Raw genomic sequence first — 25,424 nt, 5'->3', positions numbered from 1 at the left:
CCATTCTTCCCAAATGCGTTTAATCAGTGATAAGAACAACAAAAAGAATTCATTCTATGCCTCACCCTTTATAGTTTTCTGTATGCTTTTTTCTGTGTTTGAAATAAAGTTGCTCTTTGGGGAAAAAAATAAAGGCTTTCATGTGTATATCTATCATAACCAGATAATCAGAACGCACGCACATGCACATGCACACACAGCACCTACTTTAGTCTTACGTTATACCAACGTTTCAGAGAGGCCATCTAGAAAGTCTACTGGATAGCTAAGTAAATAGCGTCCAAGGTTTAAAGATGGGGGGAGTAGGGAAGAAAGAGATGGATGTGGTAAGCAGCACGTATTTCAAAGCCCACTTTTAAGCACACGACATTGTGAATATTAAAAAAAAAAAAAAGGATGCGGGGGTGGGGGAAGGCAATTCAGCATTTTCTGCAAGAGCATTTGGCAACATTCAACGCATTAGGAGGCTGTGCTTGGGCCCACCCACAGCTGTCACAAACAACCCAAACCACGTTCAGACCTCGGTTAACATTTCATTTTCTCCTTTCTGAGAAAACCTAAGCATATCAAATCAAGAATTAAATGAGCCTGGGGGGCCAGGCTGGGTGGCTCAGTCAGTTAAAGTGTCCGACTCTCGATTTCGGCTCAGGTCACGATCTCACGGTTCGTGGGTTTGAGTCCTGTGTTGGGCTGTGTGTGGAGCCTGCTTGGGATTCTCTCTCTTTCTCTCTCTCTCTCTCTCTGTCCCCCCCTGCTCATGCCTTCTCTCTCAAAAATAAATAAACTTTGAAAAAATCCAAATTAGGAGAATTCATTGACCTCACGGTAGGATGGTTAGAGTAGGATGGCTACACAATTTAAAAATTTAAGTTCTTTCGAAATCAAGTCGTGTTCCATCATACCCCCAGAGACTGCCTTTTTTAGGGAAGAAACCTGATTTACAAATAGTTATGAAAGACCTGTCTGTTTATTCTGAGGAGCTGAGTGCTCATCAAACGTCTTCTGACAGGGCCGTGAAAAGAAAGAGCTTTCTGTGCGTGAAGAAGGGAGCAGATAAAGACAGAATCAGCAGGTACTGACCAACTGGAATCAGGCCCAGGACGAGATCGTCTTGTTTTCCATGATCACTACGGTGTTTTTATGTGCCCCCTCCCCTGCCAGAGAGCCAGAGACATTCCCACTGTGAAGGACAGACCTCTTGATTAATTGTTTCATAATTTGCACGAATCGTCGCAACGGTGACTTTTAGGCATTTACTGATCCACCGATCCAAACACAGAATAAACCAACAGAATGAACTGAAAACAACTGCCCCGAGTGTCCACGTCATCCTCAAGCAACCCCCGCCCTCAGGTAAGCAGGTGCAAGGGAAGGGGAGCCTCTCTGCGGTCTGGAGGAGGGGGAGACCTGGCACCCACAGGGCAAGCGATGTGCGTGTGCTCTAAGGGAATCCGCTCAAAGAGTTGCTCCACACCAGGATGCCTCCAGCTTTGGCCTCGTTCTTGCTGCAGGAGGCAGCAGACCACACCTGTGTCAAACCACAGGTGCTCAGCACACCTGCCTTTTAAAGGCCGAGTCAGGCAGACAGGCACACACGGGAGGCTGCAGACCATTTGTGAGCATCCTTACGCTCTGTGGCGGAGTTCTGAAACTCACATGGGTTTCCTTAACATTCTCTACATCAACTCCTCTTTTCCCCCGGTCCTCTGAAGCGTGACAGATTTTCTCTAGAAGCCTTTTCGGCGGCACCAGCAGCAGCCACTTAGAAGGCATCCCGGGTCGGGGTCAGCGGGGCCATGAGTGTTTGGAGACAGAGGTGTGGCGGGCTCTTGCTACGAATGCAACAGATTCGGGGAGGGTGTTTCCAATCTGACATTCGAGTCGCGTCTCGCTGTGTTTCACACCCCAAGACAAGGCGGGCTCCTGGAACAAATTCATTTTAAGGGCCCCTATTTCCCACTTGCTTTTGAGAGCCGCGCACACGGATTCCATCATTACTGCCTTCGGTCACGCCGGCCCAGATGCTAACTGCAAAACTGACTCAAAGGCTGCTCAGGAAATCTCGGGCGTCCTCGCCCGGGAGCAGTGGGGGATGGCTACCGAGCTCGGACGGGTGTAGAATTAAGAATTAATTGTTCTGCTTTTTTGCTTGTTTGGTATGCCGTACGGAATACGTGCCTTTTTATTTTCTACCCTGGATTTTAAAACTTTTTGTAAAAAGACAGACGGCTTATTCTCTGTACTGTTTCTTTGGACCATGTTGCATTTGCTCGACTCAGAGCAGTGGGATTGCATATGATTGCACGTAAGCATACAAGACAGAGATGCCTTTCTGTTACTCACCAGGAACCTGGGAATCGATACCTTCAGAGCTGTCTTTTCGATGGAAAAGAGCGAATCCCGGGCATGTGATACAATAGGAAGCACATCGTGTCACGTTATATTGCTAACCGCTATATTTTGTCCTGTCTTCCAAAATCATTTTGATAGCGTACTTCATGCTGGATTTCTCCATATACTACAAAAATGTTGTGGTGTTTTAAATATGTTTTTTTTTCTATCGTTAAGAGTCCACTATCCCCTGAGGAAAGATTGATTTTTCTCACCTTGTAACACATAAATATTTTGACCACAGCAGGGTCTCAAGTCATTTATATCAGAGCTCCCATGACCCATGGCACCAATTACTAAGTTCTATAGCGAGAACACATGGCAATTCAGTGGGACATTCTCCAGTTACATTCAGAAGGTGCTTAATTCTGCATTAACGGAGGCCAATCTGCTTTCCACGTGCATCTCACTTGACATTAGTATGTTGGTGACGTGCCTTAGTTATGTTAGAGTGCTCCCACTAGATGTTTCTCTGGTGCAGGGACCAGCATCCTGTGTAGACACCCTCTGTTCTGAGTTCAGAAGCGTTTCCCAGGTGCGCCTGGCTGGCTCAGTCAGTACAGCATGTGATTCTTGATCTCGGGGTCCTGAGTTTGAGCCCCACCCCGGGCGGACAGCGTACTTTAAGTAGAAGTGTTTCCTGGTTCTGTGGCTTGTGTACTAGGATTTGCTTTAGTTCCCCCATCCTTTTTCTTGACATCTGCACACAACACTGGGCTTCCAGTCCTAGCTCCGCGGTATCCCAGCTGTGTGATGCCGGCCATGGCTGTGAACCTCTCCGTGTCCACATGTCCCTTTCTGTAAGCTTACGAAAGTACTAGTCCCTGCCTCCTGGCCTTGCTTTGCGGGTTAAGAACCTGTTCCTGTGCATAAGCTGTGAGAACACAGCCGGGTTTGTAGTCAAGACCACATATAAGTGAGCTGTGAATATACACTGGCAGCCAGTCTAAGTGAGAACCACCCTGGATTCTGTCTGCTCTTAACATCCGTTCACTGCAATACATGTCTTAAGACACTTTTCCCCCCACTGAGGATCCTTAAAGAGATCCTCCTGACCCCAAGGCTCCCTCCTACCTGTTCACTGTAGCCTAGACCCTGAATGACTCAGCACTGGAGTAATGGATTACAGGTCTGCTTGCTTCCTGCAGCTGTCTGCACCGGAACTCCACACGAAAATAGGACAACCAACGAGGGAGCAGCTGAGGTCAGGGGCTACTAGTGTCTGCCTCAAATCCAGGCAGGATTTAGAGCAATCCTACTTCCCCCGACTGATGGCTGACTGTCAGAACACAAAACACCCCCCTCGACTAAGCCTCTGGGGTACAAACAAACAAAAAATTGGGGAACGGAAAAATAAACCCCAGTACTGAATGAGTACACCGTACAGGCTATGCCTTCCTCCCTGCTCTTGGCCGCTGTACGTTGAAATCCTCCCCATCCTTCAAGGCTCTACAACAATTCCTTCTCCATGGGCCTGCCTGAATCCCAGCCGGATGCGATCAGCGCGTCTCTGTCCCTCTCACCTGTTCTCACTGCACATTCGCCAGCCGTGGACACACTCCATGTCTCTCGCTGCACTCTTCGCTCTCTGAAATCAACAGCTGTATTTCCCCCATCTCTTAGGTGCCCGGCACCTAGCACCTTTCATGGAAGGGACGGCCCCTCACCCGTGTTGGGTAAATTAACTGATGAGATGATGATCTGAGCAGGACTGAGATGGGGGAGGAAGCCAACTGCCATCATGAAAGCTGGCGTGGGCAGAGAGAAGGCCCAGCACATTCTACTGTCCCTCCCGGGAACATCCTGTTGGACATCATGCAGTGCCTAGGAGAGCCGCGAGCACGACACAACCAGACAGATACGTGAGTGATGCAGATACCTGTATCTTGGTAACAGACACCGAGCAGTCCTAAGGAACGAGCATGGCAAACACTAGTCACCTGAGCCTTCCGGAAAGTCCACCGAGGGACAGGAGAACAGCTGAGAGGGTGGGAGTCAGGTGTGGAGCCAGTGAGGGACGACCAGAGCCAACGCCCCCGAAGATGGCTACACGGAGGGAAAAAGGTGGCATGGGGGAATCCCAGAAATGGTCCACGCTTGGAGGCGTGGAGATGGCCAGATGGTTCAGAGAACCGTCTTAGGTCAACCCATTCCCATGCACGGAGGGGCAGACCCTACAAGCAGACGGTGTTGGCCACGAATCCAACTTTGCTGTCAGCTGTGTTACTGCATGCCAGCCATGTGGCTTCCTACACTTGTGTCTCCCCAGCTATAAATGAGAGAAACTTCTGAAGAGACACAGCTCCCCGTCTCTCAGTCTCCTGCACACAGAAAGTGCTACCTGGGCGCGTGGGCACCACAATGAACCCTCCACTTCCCAGCCTCCTTGGAACCCAGGTGTGGACAGGTGGCCAACTTCTGGCCAGTGGATTTACTTTGGAGCCTCTCCACATCTTGCTCGGGAGAAGACTGACCTGCACCCTTTCCCCCTCATCTTTCCCACCCATTCCTCCTTCCCGCTGCCCCTCGGGGGACCCTATCGTCATTCACCACAAAGACGAAGCTGTTGCATTCTCCAGGTGGTGGTGGAGAACGTGGAGTTTGCATCCTGAGACGGCATAGACCACCCGCCTCTGCTCGTCGCTCGTGAGATGGACAGAGGGACTTCCCTCCGATGTACATTACTGTTCCTTTTTCTTTCCTGTTCCAGACAAATCTGACACGAATGTCATCAAAATCGCTTAATTATAAGGATTAGAAGAAGTATCCAACACAAAGTGTGTCGTACAGCGTAGGACAGCAGGAGGTAAGGACGAGATGTCAGGGTATATGGTTAGGAAGTATATTTTCATTAAAAAATTTTTTTTAATCTTTATTACTTATTTTTGAGAGAGAGAGAGAGAGTGAGTGTGAGCAGGGGAGGAGCAGAGAGAGAGGGGGAGACACAGAATCTGAAGCAGCTCCAGGCTCTGAGCTGTCAGCACAGAACCCGACATGGGGCTCAAATTCATGGACCGTGAGATCATGACCCGAGCCGCAGTCGGTCGCTCAACTGACTGAGCCACCCAGGCACCCCAGGAAGTATGTTCTCAAAAGACAGATCATGGCCACAGACACACAAAGGTGACAAATTGGAAGAATAAAAGATTAACAGGGGACAAAGTATATAACCACCTACAAAACACTTCTGTATAGAAGACGCACAGCCAAGGAAGACACAAATAGTTGATACACAGGATGTGCCTTGCTTAGGACGAACATGTCCCTACAGCAAATACCAGGTGCGACAACAGACAGAACCAAATCAGGACCAACTTCTAGACACGAGCAGGCATACCCAGAGAACTGAGATTCGCCTCGTGCTCAAGTCAGAGAAAAGGGATGCAGGAAACTATAGACGATAAAATAGCAGAAGCCAGTATGCAGGGCGCAAAGGGCAGAAGACAGGACGTCTGGTTAAGATGAGAACAAGCCAGCTTCTGAGCTGAGACCCAAGAATGCGTTTGAACATTCTAAACGTTGTGTTTTGGTATTCAAGAAAGAAAATGTAATGTGGACTTATCCCGTCTCCATAAGGAAGTAAGTCTGCATTGTGACAAATTAACCAAAGTCACAGCTGGCACGTTTTTCATCCACGGTATTCATGAAATCTAAGGTCAGGCATATGAAACCTTTAGAAGAAAAGTGGATGTCTTTCTAAAGATTTTACTTTTAAGTGATGTCTGCACCCAACACGGGGCTCAAACTCACAACCCCGAGATCAAGAGTCACACGCTCTACCAACTGAGCCAGCCAGGCGCCTCTGGACGTCTGCTTTAAAAACTGCCAAATACTGTCTAATATAAGGTAATATAAAGTGCCGTGTCAAAGTACACGTTTAATGGACTACGTTGAAGAAAATGAAATCCATTTTTGAGGTTTTTTTTTTTTTTTTTCCCTCCCCATTAAAGGAAACGAAAGGCCGGAATGTTCAGCCCGTTCCTGAGAGTCTGAGTGCTAATGAGGTAAAATAAATGAAATAAAACTCTCACGGTTTCAGGAAAGCCTTCTCCATCCTCTTATATCACTTGTTCTCCCCAGTTGCCAAAGCAGAGTCCGTGCCTCCCGGGATGCGTCTGCCTGAGCCGTCAGGACTGTGCATTCACGTCCTGTCCCTCCTGGTACCTAGAGCTCGTGCGACGTGGCATTTAGGGGAGGCATTCACAGAGGAAAAGGAACCCCTGAGGCCTAAATATCTCCCTGCAATGGTAGCAGTGTATCTATCCACTTGCACCAGGACTCCTGGTCGAGTGCGAGGAGGTTAGTTCAACTACACACAGGTCTGCTCCGCAAAATACTGCCGCCCACGTCCCACGGTGTCAACCCTTAATCCTTCCTTCCTGACCCTTCGGATCCCATTGACGACAATCAGACAAGGAAGGGGGTCCCACGGAATGACTAACGAAGACGAAAGCCGAGCACAGCTTTGTTGCACTGGGTAACCGTCAACCCACGAGACACAAGCAGCCGCGTGTAGAATATTCTCTCTTTTCTTAGGTGTACTTTAGAGACAAAATGCATTTCTCAACCGTGTGAAAACTTTAGGCAGTCAGCAAAGCAAGCATTTGGCTTCACTCACCAAAGTGATACTATTTTCATTTTAAACTTTATCTCTTGCACAGGCACGCTGAAGAGAAAGGAGTTAACAAAATCTGCATATTCATTACAGAAATTATAATAATAAACAAGATGACGTAACGGAAAAAAAATAAAGCTTCCTGATCTATTTTGAAAAGAAGGCACTTTTTATTTATTTTTACTTATTTATTTTTTTACATTTATTTATTTTTGAGAGACAGAGCACTAGTGGGGGAGGGGCAGAGAGAAAGAAAGAGAAAGAGAGAGAGAGAAAGGGAGGGAGAGGCAGAAGCCAAAGCAGGCTCCGGGCTCTGAGCTGTCAGCACAGAGCCCGACACGGGGCTCGAACTCACGACCCGCAAGATCATGACCTGAGCCGAAGCTGGACGCTCAACCGACTGAGCCACCCAGGCACCACAAAGAAGGCGCCTTTTAAAAAGTGGGATACAAACACATGATTTTAGAATGAGTTCTGTTATCCTATAGTGTTTTGTTGCGATTTCTTTATAAGATGCCTTTTTTTTTTTTCAATCACAGAAAAAAAGTTTCAAACCAACTTGAACTGAAAGGGAGCTGGTGGGGCACATGGGTGGCTCAGTCGGTTAAGTGTCCGACTCTTGATCTCAGGTCAAGAGGGACCTAAGGATCTCAGGTCCTTATCTCATGGTTCATGAGATAGAGCCCTGTGTTGGGCTCTGGGCTGAGACCACAGACCCTGCTCGGGCTTCTCTCTCCCCCTCTCTCTCCTCCCCTTAAGCTTGCTCTCTCTCTCTCTCTCTCTCTCAAAATGAAAACAAAAAAACAATAGCCAGATTTGTGAGGCCCTTTTTGCTCAGCCTCAGGATGACCACATCCCATGCATTTCTCTGTCATCATGAACTAGGTGTTCAGCCATTAACATGGAGTTTGTATGCTATATTCTTAAACTTGCAAATCTGTGACAACGCTTCAGCCAAGGATCTCCTGCTTTCTGAGATAAATTTTATCCATAAAATCAAGCTGCCATTACACTGAATTTTTAATTCACGTCGATTCACATGCCCCAATTTAAAGCCAAGGCTTTTAATGCACGTTGCACAGTATATTTTAATTCAAAATTCCCATTTTAAAGTAAGAAAAGCTAGGCATGTGATAATAATGCTTTTGTGAGTTCTTTTACAATGTAATGGGAGTAATGATATTAGCTCATGATTAAATTATGTCGTTCAACTTGCTGAGACAACTAAATTACAGAATTATTATAATTATGGAATTAGTGAATTATAGAGTAGACATTGCGTGTTAACAGTTGAAAGGGATTTGTGTTTCAAAGGGGTGGAAATGGAATTCTAGCTCTCAGTGGGAAGCTGTGAGAGAGGAAGAAAGCCCGGGTCTGCTGTGCCCACCAATTCCCCGAGTGTAAATACCCCCAGCGCGGCTGAGCTCACGTTAGCAACAGTTTAACAGCTCATGGGGAAGGTTCCCGACCTACCAGGAGCTGGCTCCAGCATGGGCCTGCTGTGACTAAATCCTGATCTTACATTTCTCTTTTTTTCTCTAAAAAGTCTTCTGAGCTCAGGCTGCAACCCTCTTTTCTTTTTCTTTTAACTAAAAAAAAAATTATTTATTAGAGAGAGAGAGAGAGAGAGGGAGAGAGAGAAAGGGAGACACGGAATCTGAAGCAGGCTCTAGTTACATACAGTTCCTTCTGCATAGTTGTTTCAACCTGGGGCAGAATGAGGTCAAGGGGACGGATTTTTTTAATTGCTTAAATGTTTATTTATTTTTGAGACAGAGAGAGACAGAGCATGAACAGGGGAGGGGCAGAGAGAGAGGGAGACACAGAATCGGAAGCAGGCTCCAGGCTCTGAGCTGTCAGCACAGAGCCCGAGTGGGGCTCGAACCCACGAACTGTGAGATCATGCCCTGAGCCCAAGTCGGACGCTCAACCGACTGAGCCCCTCAGGCGGCCCTGCAACCCTCTTTTCTTTAAGTATTACGTACCTCGTCCCACCACAGAGTACGGCAATCACTGACAATGTCCCACCAAAGAGATCTGAGCTGATGGAAGCTGATGGAAGCTGACCCACCCAGCTAGCACCAGTAGCCTTTGCTTCCTGTAGTTGACAGGTAACTGCGTGGGGGTGACAGTCCCACCTTCCTCTCGCACCTCCACCACCGCGGCCTGTGACAGAGCCAGCCACACAGCCTGGTGTCAGGCAGGGAATCTGGTCTGTTTTGCTCACTGGCAGATGCCATTCTAGCACACTGGATGCCACACAGTAGGTGCTGAAACGTACCGGCAGGAGAAACACATGAACTACTGAGTAGAGCCCCACAAAGCTGAGTGTGACAGTGCCTGACAACAACCGTCGTTACTGAGTTTCAGGTATCACCCGAGAGGCAAGGGAGAGAGGACTCATAAAATCTATGGCGTGGACACCCCTGGGCTGGACGGATGCCTCAGGCGCTGGAGCGCCGCGATCCCCACTTTTCTGTTATCGGTTCAGCCTTTCAGGAAGTGCACAGGAGGAAATGTCACCCGCGTGTGTCTGGGCAGCAAATTTCATCCCAGGGCCAGCCGCCTATCCGAATCTGGGTCTTGTTTTTCTCACTTCCTTCTATTTTCTGTGTCTCTCTGTCCCTTGTGTCTTTCCTCCTCCACAGAGTGTTTCTCCAACCCCTGATCCAATCTGTTCCTTCCGGTCTCTGCCCGGGGCTGGGGGTGGGGGTGGCGGTGGGGGTCGGGGGCTGGGGCTATGTATATGCACTTCTCCAAGGTTCGGGACAGTATAGGCGCTTCCTTACAGAAACCTCGTTCTCTATGTTTCTTGCAGGCTCCGTATACCAAGAGGTGGGAAGGAGTAGACCTCTCATTCACTGGAGGTCTCAGACCTCCACGTGCCCCTTAATCTAAAAGAGCCCCTGTGTCCATGCCGAGATTTGGAATCAGGGACACGGCGACAGGACAGGCAAACAGAACCCTCCCAGGTCGAGAATCCTAAACTCGTGTTTCTCTCTTACTTATCTTCCAGAAAACGTCGCAAGGAAGCGGCCCGGCCTTCCGGTAGACACTGTGAAGGGTAAACCTGGTGTTGTCTCTGTGGCTAAGGGAAGGCTTGCAATTTTCGACTTGAAAAATCAGGAAGAGGCTGTTCTTTGAATAAGCATTTGGTAAACGGGCTGGGTGAGCAGGTGCGGAGTGCGTGGTGGTGAAAACCGGTATGGAAAGCGCCCGAGCTCAGGAATGAGCCGTCAGCTGGGAGGCCCCCGCAGAGTGTAGCCTCCAGGGACAGGACCCAAGGGGTAACAGAGAACTGGGAGTTTTCCTTCATCTCTGAAGGTGAAACGGGTAGCCTGCCCTCAACACCCACCCGCTGCACGTACAATCCCAGCACAGTCGCCAGGTTTCCAGGCTCCGCGCGTCTTAGGGCTGCGAACATCACTGCGATTCAAAGATTAAACCCACGGAGAAACACCTGAAGCCTGTCCCTGCACGGAGCACCACCGCTCTGCTCTTGCACGCCTGCTACAAACACAGCTCAAAAACCGCCACCGGAAAAACCCGAATTCTATCCCATTTCGGGTACAGGGCATGCTTTAAACGACACCCAGTTTGGCACGTACACAGTGACATCGACGCATCTGGACTGCGCTTTTAAAGACCTAAATCCAGCTCATGATCCGCCACCTCCAATCATGAGAGACTGTCGCGTGACCATCTCAACGCCACTCTGCATGAGAGCGTGAAGCTACCAAGTGCTGGACGGCAGGCATGGGGGGGGGGGTTGTTTCAGCGGGGCTTTGGGGGGGCACGGAGAAGGCCAGAGAAGGAGAGTCCTCCCGGGCAGAGGAAGCTGCAAGCAGGAGCCACATGCCACCCACAGCAGGGGGGGCTGCGGTGGCTGAGACTCAGAGCCACAAGGAGCGGGAGGGAAGGTGGGCAGCTCGTGGGACATGGAGGGCTGCCAGCTGGGGCTTCCTCTGCCTGAGAGTCAGAGCTGCTCACGAATGACTGTCTGGATCACACCCTCGTGCCTGCACAACGACGGGACCCCAGGGAACAAGAGAAAACAGGAGGAGCAGAGGCTGGAAACAAAGCACGGTTACCGTGGTGAGGCATTCCCTGGCCTTTGCGGAGCTAAGCCCTCTTGCCCTTTCGACTTGCACGGCCCTGATCGCAAGCCAAGCAGAGGCGTGGGAAGGCGTGTGTTACTCACTGTTCCGAGGACGCCAGCGCACAGCATTTAAGTAGAAGTTGCAGTAATGGAAGAGAAACTCGTGATCGGAGTGTTGGGTTTTCCCTTGAAGCAGGGGCATCAGGTCACGTCCATCAATGATTCTGTGGGGACAAAGCCAGCCAGGCATCAGGGGGCGAGTGGCCACATCATCCTCGGGCTAAATCGCCCCAACTTTTGAGCTGCCCTTCCAGCAAATGAGAGCATGATAGAGTCACCTGGTCATAACAGCAGCCAACACAAAGAACACTCGCTGACCCCTGTCAGGCACCACATGCAACTTAGCGCGGCCAATTCTGCTCTTGTATGAACTCAGTGAATCCTCCAACTTGCACCAGGAGTTGGGACCATTATCATCCCATGGTGACGAGTTAAGGAAACTCAACTTGGCCAGAAGGTGCAAGTCCAGGGTCATGTAGCTAGGACCGGCCACTGGATGGAAACCTAGCTGATTGGGTAGCCATGCTCTCAACCACTCCCCCCGCTACTTGTCCTAAACCCTACTTCTGCCTATTGCCTTGGTACACGGGAAGCTTTATTCCCAAAGTACAGCTCTCGTGAAAAGAAGGGTATCTAACTATTTGTGTTACGAAAAGGTATGGGAGCAGCTTGGCTTGGACAGAAGTCAATGGAAGCACATTTCTAAATCAGAAGGAATTAATCTCTAAGAGAATAATAATGCTGATGATACTAGATACCCTTTGGATGCATTGTTCCCAGATACAAACATCTCTTGTATGACTATCTAACCAGACCAAGGGGAACTTTCCAGACTGCAAACAATTGATGATATACAATTGCTTAGGAGCAAAATAAGATTATTTGGCATTTAAAATAAGGGGGAAAAAAAGCCTAACGTTTTCAGTTAAACATACATTAACAGCCACTAGAACAGCTCGAGTCATTGGTACCATTAGGGCCATGCCATCAAAACAAGGGGCAGAGGGGCGCCTGGGTGGCTCAGTCGGTTAAGTGGCCGACTTCGGCTCAGGTCATGATCTCGCGGTCCGTGAGTTCAAGCCCCGTGTTGGGCTCTGTGCTAACGGCTCGGAGCCTGGAGCCTGCTTTGGTTTCTGTGTCTCCCTCTCTCTCTGCTCCTCCCCCATTTGCGCTCTGTCTCTCTCTGCCTTTCAAAGGTGAATAAATGTTAAAAAAAATTAAAAAACAAAACAAAAAAAACACAAAAAACAAGGGGCAGAGAGCTACTTTGCAAGTGCTAGATGGTCTCAGCTGAGTATTATCTTTCTCTGATGAAAAACACTCCATCCCTGTCATCCCTTATCAGGAGGAATTCAGAAGCTGGAAGTCGACCTTGGTTCTATAATTTGGGTTAGTGTTCTTGAGAGGCTCTCTGCATCCCCTGAGCTTTGTGTGTGGCTTATTTTGGTGTCACTAAAAACCCCTAATATAATTATAGTCTCGTTGCTTAGCACTTCTCTGGCCTCAGCCCTCGTTATTAATCACGCGCTCCGTGCAAGCCCATGGACTGAAAATATTCTATTATTGTGAGTTAAACATAAGAACAAAAGGCAGACTTGGCCCCCAAGCCTGCATTCCCGTTCACCATGGGAGGAGGAGAGAGAAGCAAGGTAGACAGACGCTTCTATCCAGAAGCAGCACGCTCTCTGAAATAGTATTTCTACCCTGAAATGGCAGTGATTGCGCGTGGGTCTGTCCAAATCCCTTTGGAGAAAGGCTCAGTCCTTACTAATATGCAATCCTGAACAGCGTGTTAAGAAAGGAAGGGATGAGACACGGTGTGCAGCTGTCAGCACCTGAACAGAAGCTCCTGGTGGTGGAAAATGACCAGGGGGTGGGGACACAGAGGGACACCACCCTGTCTCCAGACTTCCACCTCAAGTGCAGAGCAGGCCTTTCCCGGAACCCTCGGAATGGAGACCAAAAGTCCATTCCCAGGGCACAACATCCAACTCTATTCCCTTATTCTTTGGACGTAGAGATAGATCTTATCATTATTATTAAATTAAAAATTTTTTCTAATGTTTATTTCTGAGACAGAGAGAGACAGAGCATGAGTGGGGGAGGGGTAGAGAGAGAGGGAGACGCAGAATCCGAAGCAGGCTCCAGGCTCCCAGCTGTCAGCACAGAGCCCCATGCAGGGCTCGAACTCACAGACCGCGAGATCATGACCTGAGCCGAAGTCGGATGCTCAACCGACTGAACCACACAGGCGTCCCTTATTATTTTTTTTTAACATCCTATGCCTAATGTACTCATCCCTAGAAGCAGGCAATAAATCATGCCACTGTGAAAAGCCACCGTTTGTTTAAGACTGCTACAGAAATATGGTCTGTCAAAGAGAGGCTCATTTCTGCCATGAAAAATTGGCAGTGACCCCACTGCGCTCAACTTTTAAATGGTGTCGAAGCTATCAAAACACTTGGAATTGTTTTAAACAGCATGTGTGAGTCACCGATAACCGTGGCCATAACCCAGAGGCAGCACATTTCCCCTGATGCGGCCCGGGCGGAAATGCTTCCATAACGTCGCGATCTGTGGGACCAGGGACGAGGCACTCTCAGAGCGACACGAAGCACTGCTGTTTTCTATTGAGAAGACTCTTAATTGGGACTTTTCTGCCGGTGAATTCAAGTTTTCATAGCAAGTGTGCACAGATAGTCCCTGCTATGAAATTGGATGAGTTCTTTTGTAGCCTCCGCTTGATTCTCTGAAAGATGTGTTCATTTGAAATTGTTTTTACTTTGGAAAGTGAGGTAGAGACACTCTCTATGGGCTCCTGACCCGCAATGACCGTCATGATTTTAAGCACTCATTTCCAGGCAGCTGATTTCAGAATGTCACATCAAATTAAATACCACGGGACAACTGTCACATCACTGCAAAGAGCACGTTTCGGGAACTTTCCTTGGGTTGCGGTGACTTCCTTCCCTGCCTGGATGTGCTGGCCTTTCTCTTAGTTGTGAACCAGCACATAGTTTTCCTGGATGTCCTTGACTCTGCTTGACTCTGCCTGGATGTCCTGAACTCTGCCTGGCCAGCTCTCAGAAGGATTTAGGCATCACAGGAAAGGGGAAAGCTTTGCAGAAGGGGGAGTACAGACCAGACAAGGTTTTGGGGACTGACAAAGAGGCTAATTTGGGGTGCCATGTTGGTGAGATACCTGTGTGACATTCACAACAAAGTGATTTCTTCACTAGAAAGTAACAGTAAAGGGAGACGTTTTTTGGAGAAAGCGTGTGTACCTTTAATAAACTACAGGAAATTCCAAGTAAACCAGGAAGTTATTTTCATGATATAAAAAATTCCTCCATTCATAAACATTGAACACACTACTTAAATATAAAGCAAGACCAATCATGAGTATTTGTACGTACAGGAAGAGTTTCACCCCTCTTTCTGCAAAACGCAGGGGAACTAGTTTTATGTATAGGACTCTATTGAAATCGTTGTCCGCAGTTGCCTGGCCATTGGGCAGCAACATTTAATGGGAGAATGAAGTCACTTCCCTGGTCTTCATGAGACAAAAATGATACTGCTCATTCAAATACTGATTTCTTTTCCTAATGTGAACAGACTCAAATTTTATTTTATATTATTTAGGAGATCTAAATTTTATTTAGAAGATCTGAATTTATTTTATTTACAGATAGGAGATCTAAATATTTCACCCGCAAAACTTGATTCTCAAAGATGTCAACACCCCCTTTTCTTTCCTCCCAGCTGAATGGGCTATGGCCTGAGTTTAGATGATTACCAAAGGCTTCACCAATTATGGCATGTTGCAATTCTTTATCAGCAATATCTGTGAACAAGGAGCTTGGTCACAGGCTTACTATGGTGATAGTCTATCTGCTTGCAAAGATGTCCTAATGGGAAGGCTTTCATTTTCATGAATTAATGCATTTTATTATACTCTTCTTATGTAAGTCCCTGTTGCCTATGCTTTATATCACACACACACACACACAGACACACACACACACACACACACACACACACACACACACACAAAGGTTGCCCTCCATTTATTTCCAGAATCAGCTCATTTGGAGACACAGGGGGAATGATTTTTCAGAATACGCCTGGGGTAATGGCCACCAAAAGTTCTTTTGATAAACCTGTGTGGTGGAATGCAAATGAATCACTGAAGTATGTGTGAAGGCAAATTCACTGTGGACAGGAATCTCATACAGACCCACTACGGGGTCAAATTAGAGAGTGATTCTCGCCGTAGCGCTGAGACTTTGCAAGGCGAAAACCTCTTATGTGTATCCCTGACCACTGCTCTTTTGACCTAAGTAGAAATCCTGTGCTGAAGGGTTCTCATCTCCTATTGAGCTCTGATTGGGCAGGAAAGCCAGCTATCAGACACAAAACGCTTAAGAACGACAAGGTTGTACCTGAAGGCTAGGGGTCTTTTGAACAGAAATCCTCCTGTTGCAACAAAACACCAGAAAGATGTGAGGGCACCTCGTTAAGCTCACGTCAGACAGCTTGGGTTCAACCCTTGAAGTGAGTTTATTCTCCTGAGGAATGTAAATTTAATACTGCTCAAGCAAGAAATCGGGGAGGCTGATTTCCACCAATCTTTCTGGGAGAGAGTTAAGGCTGTTTTCTCAAGGGTAGGTATTTGTGTATCATTTATAGATGGATATCCATATGGGAATGTGGTCCACATGCTTTCATTGAACCGTTTTGCTGAGGTTAATCTATTGGAACAATATTTTCCATAAAAGAGTAATAATTGAGCCTCCAGACAGGCTTCGTCAACCTCAGCACTACCAACATAATTGGTTGAATTATTCCTCCTTGTGGGAAGACGTCTTATATCTCGCAGGATGCTTAGCAGCATCCCTGGCCTCTGGATGCCATTAGATGCCAGTAATTCTGGGTCAAGACAATCAAAAATATCTCCAGGCAATGATAAATGGCCCCTGGTGGGGAAAGAGTCACCCCCGCAGGGAGAGAATCATACCGTTACATGTTCCAAGTCTCCAGGGCAGAGATGTATAAGGATGTTTTCTGGACCTGGTTTGCTCTGTGATTTAAATAAGATATTGTGTGATAACTGTATTTCCAGGAAGGATTTCAGTTTTCTTATCTGAGTAGTCTCTAGGATTACGGTGGCATTTTATCAGGCCTTAAACCTGAACCCAGAGACAGTATTGTCACATTGACTTGGGCCAAAAAGTATCCGTGAGATCCATGAAAAGCATCTTCAATCTTGTGGAGGAGTTCTTCTAATCAAATATTGTGGGCCTGCTGAAGAGGGAGGCCGCTTCCTTCTTCAATGTGCACGAACAAGGAAAACAGACTGACCTCCGTGAGCCTCAGATTGGCGTGGGAGGGAAGGGCCAGCAGCAAGATTTCCCTTAATGGATTTTCCTCAGCCTCTGATCTTTTCCTTTCCTTGTGTTTCCACAACTACATGCGAACCCATTTAAAGACACAGGGAAAGCAAAAGCAGTGCTGATTTTAATATTATGAGCCATGAGAGAAAAATGTAATTAATGAAATCACCTGAACACTCTGCGTGAGCTAGTTAAGGAAAGATTAAGTTTTACGTCAAGGGTCAGAACAAAGGGCCAGTGAGTAGATGAGATAGAAAGTGAGAGTTTGGGCTTTACATAAGGAAAGACTTTTTATGACTTTCTGCTGCCGTGTTTTCTGTCATTGAGGCAGAAAAAGAGTATTTGAACAAAGTAGATGTTGAAAGTCCCCTTTAGCCCTCAAATCTTATGATTCTATGGTCCCAGATGCGCATTAAATGAGCACGGCCAACACTGATGTGCTCTTGTGACTTTAGTCCTCCCATTGAGCCTGCAACGTTGGTGCTGTTATTGAACCCATGTTCCAGGTGAGGAATCAAGGCCCACTAAGGTAAACACTTACCCAGCAGTGAGGCCGAGATTTGAACCCAACCTGCTGTCATGCACAGCACCACGTGCTCTCAAGAGTGTGGCCCAGACACCCCTGGGGGATCCTTTCAAGAAGTCTACGAGGTCAAAACTATTTTCGCGTGAACACCCAACGTTCTGTGCCCTTTGTGCTACATACAGCCCCTCCAGGAGCGCACAGTGGACTTTGCCAGTGGACTCATGGCAGGAGATGTCATCATCCCTGCTGTCCGCGGACTGAATGTGGCTTGGGCGCTCTCGTGCGTTGAATGTTTTTTCACGTTTAATTGCTCATAGGATAAAGGTTGATAGGCATAACACACATACACAAAACGTCTTTGGGTTCCTCAGTCACTCAAGAGCGGACATGGGGGTTGAGAACACAAAGTTTGAGAAGGGCTGAGCTCTCTGAAGCTGCCTGTGGTGCGTGCGCATCCACACACGCATGTTTGGGGGAGAAGATACGTCTCAAAAAAAGTTGAGAATAGTAAGGAAAGAGTGAACAGTGACACAATCTTAAAAGCAATGGGAGATCAGCAAACCTATCCCGGGACTCAGCTCGGGCCAAGCTGCGCTTCCCTCTCTGGTTTCCCATTTCCTCTTGGTTCCGCTGGCCGCGGGATTTAAACACAATTTGCAGCCCGCCTGCATGACATGAGCCTGGTCTGCCACCAAACTAATGAAAACAATTAATCAGCGTGCTTCCCTTAAAACTCTTCAGATTGGTAATAACGCTTAAGAAGAAACCGTTGGCAATGTCATAGGAAGTTGTATTTAAGTTTAAGAGAAAGACGTTTCATTTAGAACCTGCTGACTGAAGGCATGCTGGGAGGGAGGGCCGTTAACGGCGGAACCAGCTGCCTTTCTTGCTGCTGCAGCAGACAGCAGCTGAGTGGGACCGAAAGGAAGGTAGGGGAGCAAAAACACGGGCGGCAGGGGGGGTAAAAGAGGCATCTGCCCAGCTACCCCCAGAGCCCGTGGACGGCACGGCGGGAGAGACAGGGTCAGTGGCATGTTTGTGAACGCCAAGGACCGTGCCACTGTACCACACCCCGGAGTTTATTACCCACTGGGATAATGGGGTTGACGGCGTTTTTACACCGCCGGCCCCTCCAGTGAGCCCCATAACGGGACGTGGGTAACAAGTGCAGTGGCGACAGACAGCACGCCGTCATGCAGGCAAACCGAACGCGCTCGCCTGGTGGATGCGAGGGAGACGACAGCGCGTGCGTCTGAGTCACAGTACCTGTCCTCAGGCAACGGAGCCCCCGCCAGTGTGGCCACCGTCGGAAACACGTCCATGTTGCTTGTTGGCTCGTCAATCTCTAGTCCGGCCTGTATCACTCCCGGCCACCGAAGAATGCCAGGAACCCGGATACCCCCTTCCCAGTTGTTTGCTTTTCCCCCTAAAACGTCAAAATAAAATAAGAGAGAGAGAGAGAGAGAGAGAGAGAGAGAGAGAGAGAGAGAGAGAGAGAGAGAGAGAGAGATAACAGGAAGATGTCTTTTCAAAGCTTGGTTTAAGGCTCATTTCAACGCACTCTTCAACATCCAACATGGGTCGGGTGATTTGGATGAACAAAGTGCTCTACTTGCATGGATTCAGTGAGAATTTTGTGAGCAACAGAGCAGACAATGGGGTGAAAAAACCACATACGTCATGGTCACTATTATGCATGGCACGCGGCTGGCACTGCCCGGTGGTCATGAACTAGGGCGACTCTACTCTCACAGCGAGAGAGGACTCAGGTCAATGACCATGGACTCACAAAGCTGACATTCCATTCCTACCTCTCACCAGGTTAGCAGGAAAAGTAACGGTCCCCCAAAATGTCCATGCCCAAATCCTCAAAATCTCTCAGGCCAGGATTTTTCTGGAGGGCTGGGAACAGGACTTGTGGGCCGGGTCTCCCAGTTAAGGTGAGTCCACTGGTCTGTGTTTCTGCCACTGAACATTTCTAAGATTTCCAACTTCCCAGGAAGTAATCTCTAGGCTCCTTGTGTGTTTAGTTGATGGCATTCTTGTGCCCTTAGAAACAATCTCCATCTTTTGTGAGAGACAGGCTGGAAGGTGGTACGAGGGTGGCCTTGACAATGGACGAGGGGGCCCACGCCAACGAATGCAGCTGCCTGCACATGCTGGAAAAAGCATGGAAACATATTCTCCCCGGGAGCCTTTACCAAGGAACACAGCTGCCAACACAGAGCTTTGCACAGGTGGACCCACCTTGGGCATCTGAACTCCACACCTGTAAGATAATCTGTGTTGTTCCGAGCCACTGCATTTGCGGTGTTAGTGCAGCCGCAGGAAAGGAAAACGCCAGCTGTGCGGCTCAGACATTTGTGCCTCAGTTCCCCCAGCACAACATTAGGTTGACAATTGCATGGAATCACCCCAAGTGTCACATCCAGTGTCTGGAACAGAAGAAGAGCGCCCAAATCGCCATTTTCACCACTGCTATTATTTTTGCCAGCAGGATAGCCCTTACTGTTTCGGTGAAGAAACCAGCTTTGCCCATAGGAAGTGACTTGACCATAAGCAAGTAGGGCATGAATGGGGTGTGGGGAGCTCCGTCCAGTGGCTCTGCAGACAAGATGCCCTCCGAGGCTTGCAACTAACGCACCTGGAGGGACACAGGCATGCCAGCACGAGAGCCCAGAGAGGCGAGGGCCGGACCCCAAGCCATGCAGCTAGCACAGGGACAGGTGCAAAACCGGACGCACGGCTTTCCTCTGAAGTAATTCAGCATGGCTTTAAAATGAGCTGAGCACCGCTGAACACCACAGGAATAACCACGCTGGAAGCTGGGCTGGAGACAAGGCAGCTACTTCAAAGTACCTTTTTCAAGCTTTGTAAGATTAAGTAAAGAGTTAAATTAAATGAACAAGTTGAGACATAAACTGATGTGCAGCGGGAACAGAACGCATGAGTACGATGCATGGTTGACAAAGGACGTGAGTGCCACTTAAACTTTAAAAATTGGGGCGCCCGGGAGGCTCAGACGGTTGAGCGTCTGACTTTGGCTCAGGTCATGAGCTCACGGTTCGTGGGTTTAAGCCCCACGTCGGGCTCTGTGCCGACAGCTCGGAGCCTGGAACCTGCTTCGGATTCTGTGTCTCCCTCTCTGTCCACCCTTCCCCTGCTCCTGCTCTCACTCTGCCTCTTTCTCAAAACTAATAAACATTAAAAAAATTTTTTTAAGTCTAAAAATGGAATACAGGAGACAGAGGTTTAAGGGATCTTGAAGCAAAGCTTCACTTCTTAATGCTGGTTTTTAATGACTGTGCTGGTTTTTGAATTCTGTCCATTGCAGAATGAATTGTAGCTGACGACTCTGGACTCAACTCCTCTACAAGCAAGATCTTTAAACTCTGGGCACTAAATGTTTTATACGCATAGACATCAGGGTAGACTCACATAAAAATTCACATTATCCTTTGCAGTTTCCATGGTGGCCCCCAGGAAAAGTTAAAAGTATTGCACTATATCTTCTCAACATGATCTTAAGGTAATTATCTGACAAATACTACTATTCTTGCATCACAGACACCACATCAAAGAATAGGGAAGTTCAAATAATTTGCCATAATTTATTCAAGCTGTCAGTAGCTCAGGGAGCTTCAGGAGGACCCTCAAGGTGTGAGTTAGTCTGACTCTCCTACGAGATTGAGCACATAGAAGTGTCACTTGCTTATGCGAATAGCAGACCGGGCTCACAGCATTTTACCTGCTCATCCTTCTACTGGATCAAACTCGGAATGTGCACCTGTTTACGCTTCTACCAGATCAAGATAGTAGGATTTTCACCTGCTTATCTGAACTCACAGACTTTAAACGTGTTTATCCGTATACTGGATCAAGTTCATAGACTCATCTGTTTATCCTTGTACTAGATGAAGCCCACAGAATTTAAACTTGCTTATCCATCAACTAGATCCAGCCCAAAGACTTCCATCTGTTTATTCTTCACGATCAATCTCACAGCTTATCACATGCGAAATCCTTCTACCAGATGAACCTCAGACAATTTTCATTTGTTTATCCTTCCATTAGATGAACCTCATAATATTTTCCCTTGCTTATCCTACCAGATCAAACTCATAGATTTTTCATCTCTTTGTCCTTCTATGAGATTTAGCTCATAGGATATGCACATTTCTCTTACCAGGTGAGTCTCATAAAAGTTTCACCTTTTGTTGTACTAGATCAAGCTCATGGAATTTTTTAAATCGATTCTACTGAATGAAAATCATAGACTTGAATCTTATTCTTCTTCAAGTTCAAACCCAAAGGACATGCACCTGCTACCCTTCTAGATGAACTTCATAGCATTTTCATCTGTTTGTCCTTCTGGAAGATTAAGCTTATAGAATACGCACATGACTATCTTTCTAGATGAACATCAAATAATTTTTACATGTTTCTCCTGTGGGATCCAGCTGATAGGATACGCACACGACTATCCTCCTAGATCAAGCTCACAAAATTTTCATGGTCATCCTTCTAGATAAAACTCATGGGATTTTCATGTTTATCCTTCGACCAGATCAAGCCCGTAGAACTTCACTGTAAATTTAAGAACAACAAAATAAGTTTGCTACCTAACATAAAGATCTTGTTTAATTAATGGCTAGTGTATATATTTCTTGCCCCACTGGTTAACATAAAATAAAACAAATAAATCAGAAGGTAGGCCAAAATACCACAAAAACAAAAAAGAATCCTTTAAAATTTTTTATCTTCTAGATGCAACATGGCATTGCAGATTGGATTCTGAATCAGAAGAGTGCTTTAGTGCAAAATGTATGGTTAACAGTGATGTACCCAAGTTAATTTCTCGGCAAATAACAACGGTTATGCAGAAAGTTAACACTGGACGAAGCTGGGTGCAGGGAAGACAGTAGCTATCCTCACTATCTTTGTAATTCTGTCAATCTATACTAACTCCAAAGTAAAAACTACTAAAGACTCACATAGACATGCTATAAATATACGTGTGTTTCCCGGTTAACTAAGTACTTGGCATTCTCTAGAACAAAGCAGGGAGAACAATACGAATTACTTCACAGGATTTTATACATACTCTTTCTAATGGCTACATGTTACTGATCACGCACCATGCCATATGGACTATGACCTGCATTTTGTCACTAACTCCTTACAACCACCTCACGAGGGCGCGACTATCACTCCCCATGTATAGACACAAACTCTGATGGTCTATAATATGCATTTCATCTCACTGAATCCTACCACCTACCCCACAGTGGTGCTACCATCACTCTCCATTGTGTAGATGCAATACCTGAGGGGCTGAGGGCAGGTAGATCCCGAAGTTACGGAGCCTGCTTGGGATTGTCTCTCTCCCTCTCTCCCTCTGCTCATCCCCTGCTCACTCTCTTTCTCTCTCTCTCTGTCTCAAACAAATAAATAAACATTTAAAAAAAAAACTCGGAAAGACAAATCTGAACTACAGGATTAAGAACCACAACCCCGGGCACATTGTTTTACCCTTCCAGAAGTGAGTGAACAGGTGCATCTTCTTTAAGGAAAAAGGCAGTGTTCAAGGACGGCTGACTGGAGCTCACCAGGTGAAGGTACAGGGACACCTGGCTGCAGATCCACGTGAGAGCAGGACTGGGAAGTGCCCAAGTTCCCACGTCTTGGCTAGATTTCCATGTCTTGGAATGAGCACGGGGCACAGATGTCTCTTCAAAATTCTGACTTCATTTCCTTTGGATGTGTACCCAGCAGTGGGATTGCTGGGTCATACGGGAGCTCTGTTTTTAATTTTTTGAGGGAACTCCATACTGGTTTCCACCGTGATTGCACCAATATGCATTCCCACCAACACTGCATGAGGGTCCCCTTTTCTCCACAACCTCTCCAACACTAATCTTTGGTCCCAACAGCTGAGATATGGAAATAACCTAAATGCCCATCAATGGATAATGAGAAAATGTGAAATTATATATACACACACACGCACACACACACACACACACACACACACACACACAAGGGAACACCAGGCACAGAAAAGGAGGAGGTGTTGCCATGAAACCACATGGGTGAAGCTGGAGAACATCATGCCCAGTGAAATAAGCCAGACACAGAAAGATAAATGAGTCAAACTCATGGAAACAGAGAGCAGAATGACAGTTGGCATTGGCATGGGACTGGGGAAAATGGGGAGATACTGGTCAAAGGGTACAAAGTTGAATACGTTCTGGGATCTAATGGGCAACATGGGGGCTATAGCTAACCAGACCGTATCGCATCACTGCGTACATGAAAACAGAGAGATCTTACGTGTTCTTACCACACACACACAAAAGAAAAAAATGGTGACCGTATGAAATGATGGGTATGTTAAATAACTTGGCTGTGGATATGATTCACAGTGTATACATACACCCCAACATCAAGTTGTGCATCTTAAATATATATAGTTTTTATTAGCTGTACTTGAAAAAAAAGCTGAAAAAAAAATCAGCAAAGGAGATACTTGTATTTATTTTATAAATACGACTCCATTTCACCATAAGAAAACCAAATAGTCTTTCCATTTATATAAACGTTACCATTTCCATAAATGCCTATCCACTTATACAGGCACCCCCCACACACACACACACACACTCAATGCAGACAGTGCCATAGAAATCCACAGGCTCATCCAAGGTATGTGTAGATGATGATTCAATTATCAGGAATCTACTCTAGGAACTCTGCTCTGAGATCCCGAACCTCCGGGTGATGGAAGAAAAGGGTATGAGAGCATGCTTGGTGTGCAGCTCCTCTGAAATCACCACAAAACTCCTCAAGGAAACCTAGAGAAGTCACACCCTGCCAGAGGTCTAAGATTCCCCTGAAGAGCTCCAAGCCAGAAACAGTCCCCTGGAGGCAACAATTCTGCGTGCAGCGAAGGGGCTTAGCTCTGCTCAGGTGCGGTGCTCCGAGCACCATCAAGAAAGGTGAAAGGAAGGAAGGAAGGAAGGAAGGAAGGAAGGAAGGAAGGAAGGAAGGAAGGAAGGAAGGAAGGAAGGAAGGTAGGTGGGTACAGGACTATGGGAGGCAGTGTGTCTGCAGCTCCCGGGGCCCAGCCATTCGCTGACCACCTGGATGTAAGGGCTGGCAGGACCACGTGCATGGTGGCATCCCAGGCTACTTTTCTGATAACAAACTATCATACTCGGGACGAACCACGATGCTCTGTCAGGAAAATATGAACCCACTACGTGTAACATCCAAAGACCCTCATCTTACAGTTCTGAATTTATATTCAGAAGGAAATAGATCAATAAACAGAACCCCGTGCAATTTTCTAAAGCTGTAAAAGGAGTGTTTTTTCTTTTTTTTTTTTTTTTACAAGAATGGTAACAAAAAAAAAGCACATTAAAAATACCTGTAACACTCCGTGCACACTCTGCTTAGGGAGAAACCTGTTTGGTTAAGTATGACCACACATTTCCAGGCATGTGTTCGTGAGCAAATAGCCTTGGTCGTCAGATGGTGTAGCTCTCACTCTTATCCCCCTTGCCACGGTCCATGGAAGAGGCTATGTGCAAAATGCGTCCATCAGGCTGAAACAGGACAGCTGACTCTCCCAGTCACTGCCACCATTATCCCTGGTGAAGTTCACGGCATCTACAGTGGTGAGCTCCATTCATTCCGAAAGTGTTTATTAAGAAATCACTTAGGATGACCAGGGGTAATGACGGAGTGCACCATGTTCCAGGAACTATTCAAGCTCACTGCAGAGATGAACACGTTCCTTCGCCACCATCGCTTGCAGGGTAGGTACCCCATTTCACAGCTGGGAAATCTTTGGTCAAGTGATGGCACCAGGTAGGGCTCCAGAATCTGGGTTACGGAACGCTAGGTTTTCTTGATTCTCAGAACCCCACAGGGAACACAGTTATATGAAGAAGGATCTGACCCAATAGGAATTCCAGGTCTGCAGGGAGAGCTCAGATGTCCTGCCAGATGCCTCTGAGTGGGAGTCCGCAGAAACCACAAGGGGGATGCCTGCTACCTAGGAACACCCACCCTGCCACCACAGAGTCTGAGTGGCGTCACGGAGGACAAACAGGGGCAGGAAAGTTGGAGATGTCTTGCAGGACAAAGACAAGAAAAACAGGGTAAGAAATCTGGATTGCATGAGCAGAGAAAAAAGGGAGTAAATTTACAACTTGGTCAAGTAATTGTCAAAGTCGCACACTGAACATCTAGATGGCACTTTGCCACGATGAGAAGTCACAGGGGAAGGATGGCTGAGTTCCCCAATCTCTCCAGGCAAATGCAGAGAAAATGCCA

At 47.2% G+C, this 25,424-nt stretch overlaps 1 protein-coding gene across 3 annotated transcripts in view; it reads right to left on the bottom strand.

Moving 5' to 3' along the window:
• The window catches only part of STS (steroid sulfatase), a 159,522-nt gene that overhangs the window by 4,436 nt on the left and 129,662 nt on the right, over window positions 1-25,424 (bottom strand). For all 3 annotated transcript variants that reach the window (XM_004000254.5, XM_023249422.2, XM_019823525.3), the window contains exons 9-10: window positions 18,351-18,510; window positions 11,208-11,329 (exon numbers count right to left, since the gene is read on the bottom strand). In XM_004000254.5, coding sequence (XP_004000303.2) covers window positions 11,208-11,329; window positions 18,351-18,510 — 282 coding nt within the window. The remainder of the gene's footprint in view (window positions 1-11,207; window positions 11,330-18,350; window positions 18,511-25,424) is intronic.

This window comes from Felis catus, chromosome X (genome assembly GCF_018350175.1).
Source record: "Felis catus isolate Fca126 chromosome X, F.catus_Fca126_mat1.0, whole genome shotgun sequence".
In the NCBI taxonomy this organism is placed as follows: domain Eukaryota; kingdom Metazoa; phylum Chordata; class Mammalia; order Carnivora; family Felidae; genus Felis; species Felis catus.
This window is presented reverse-complemented; position numbering and strand designations above follow the sequence as displayed.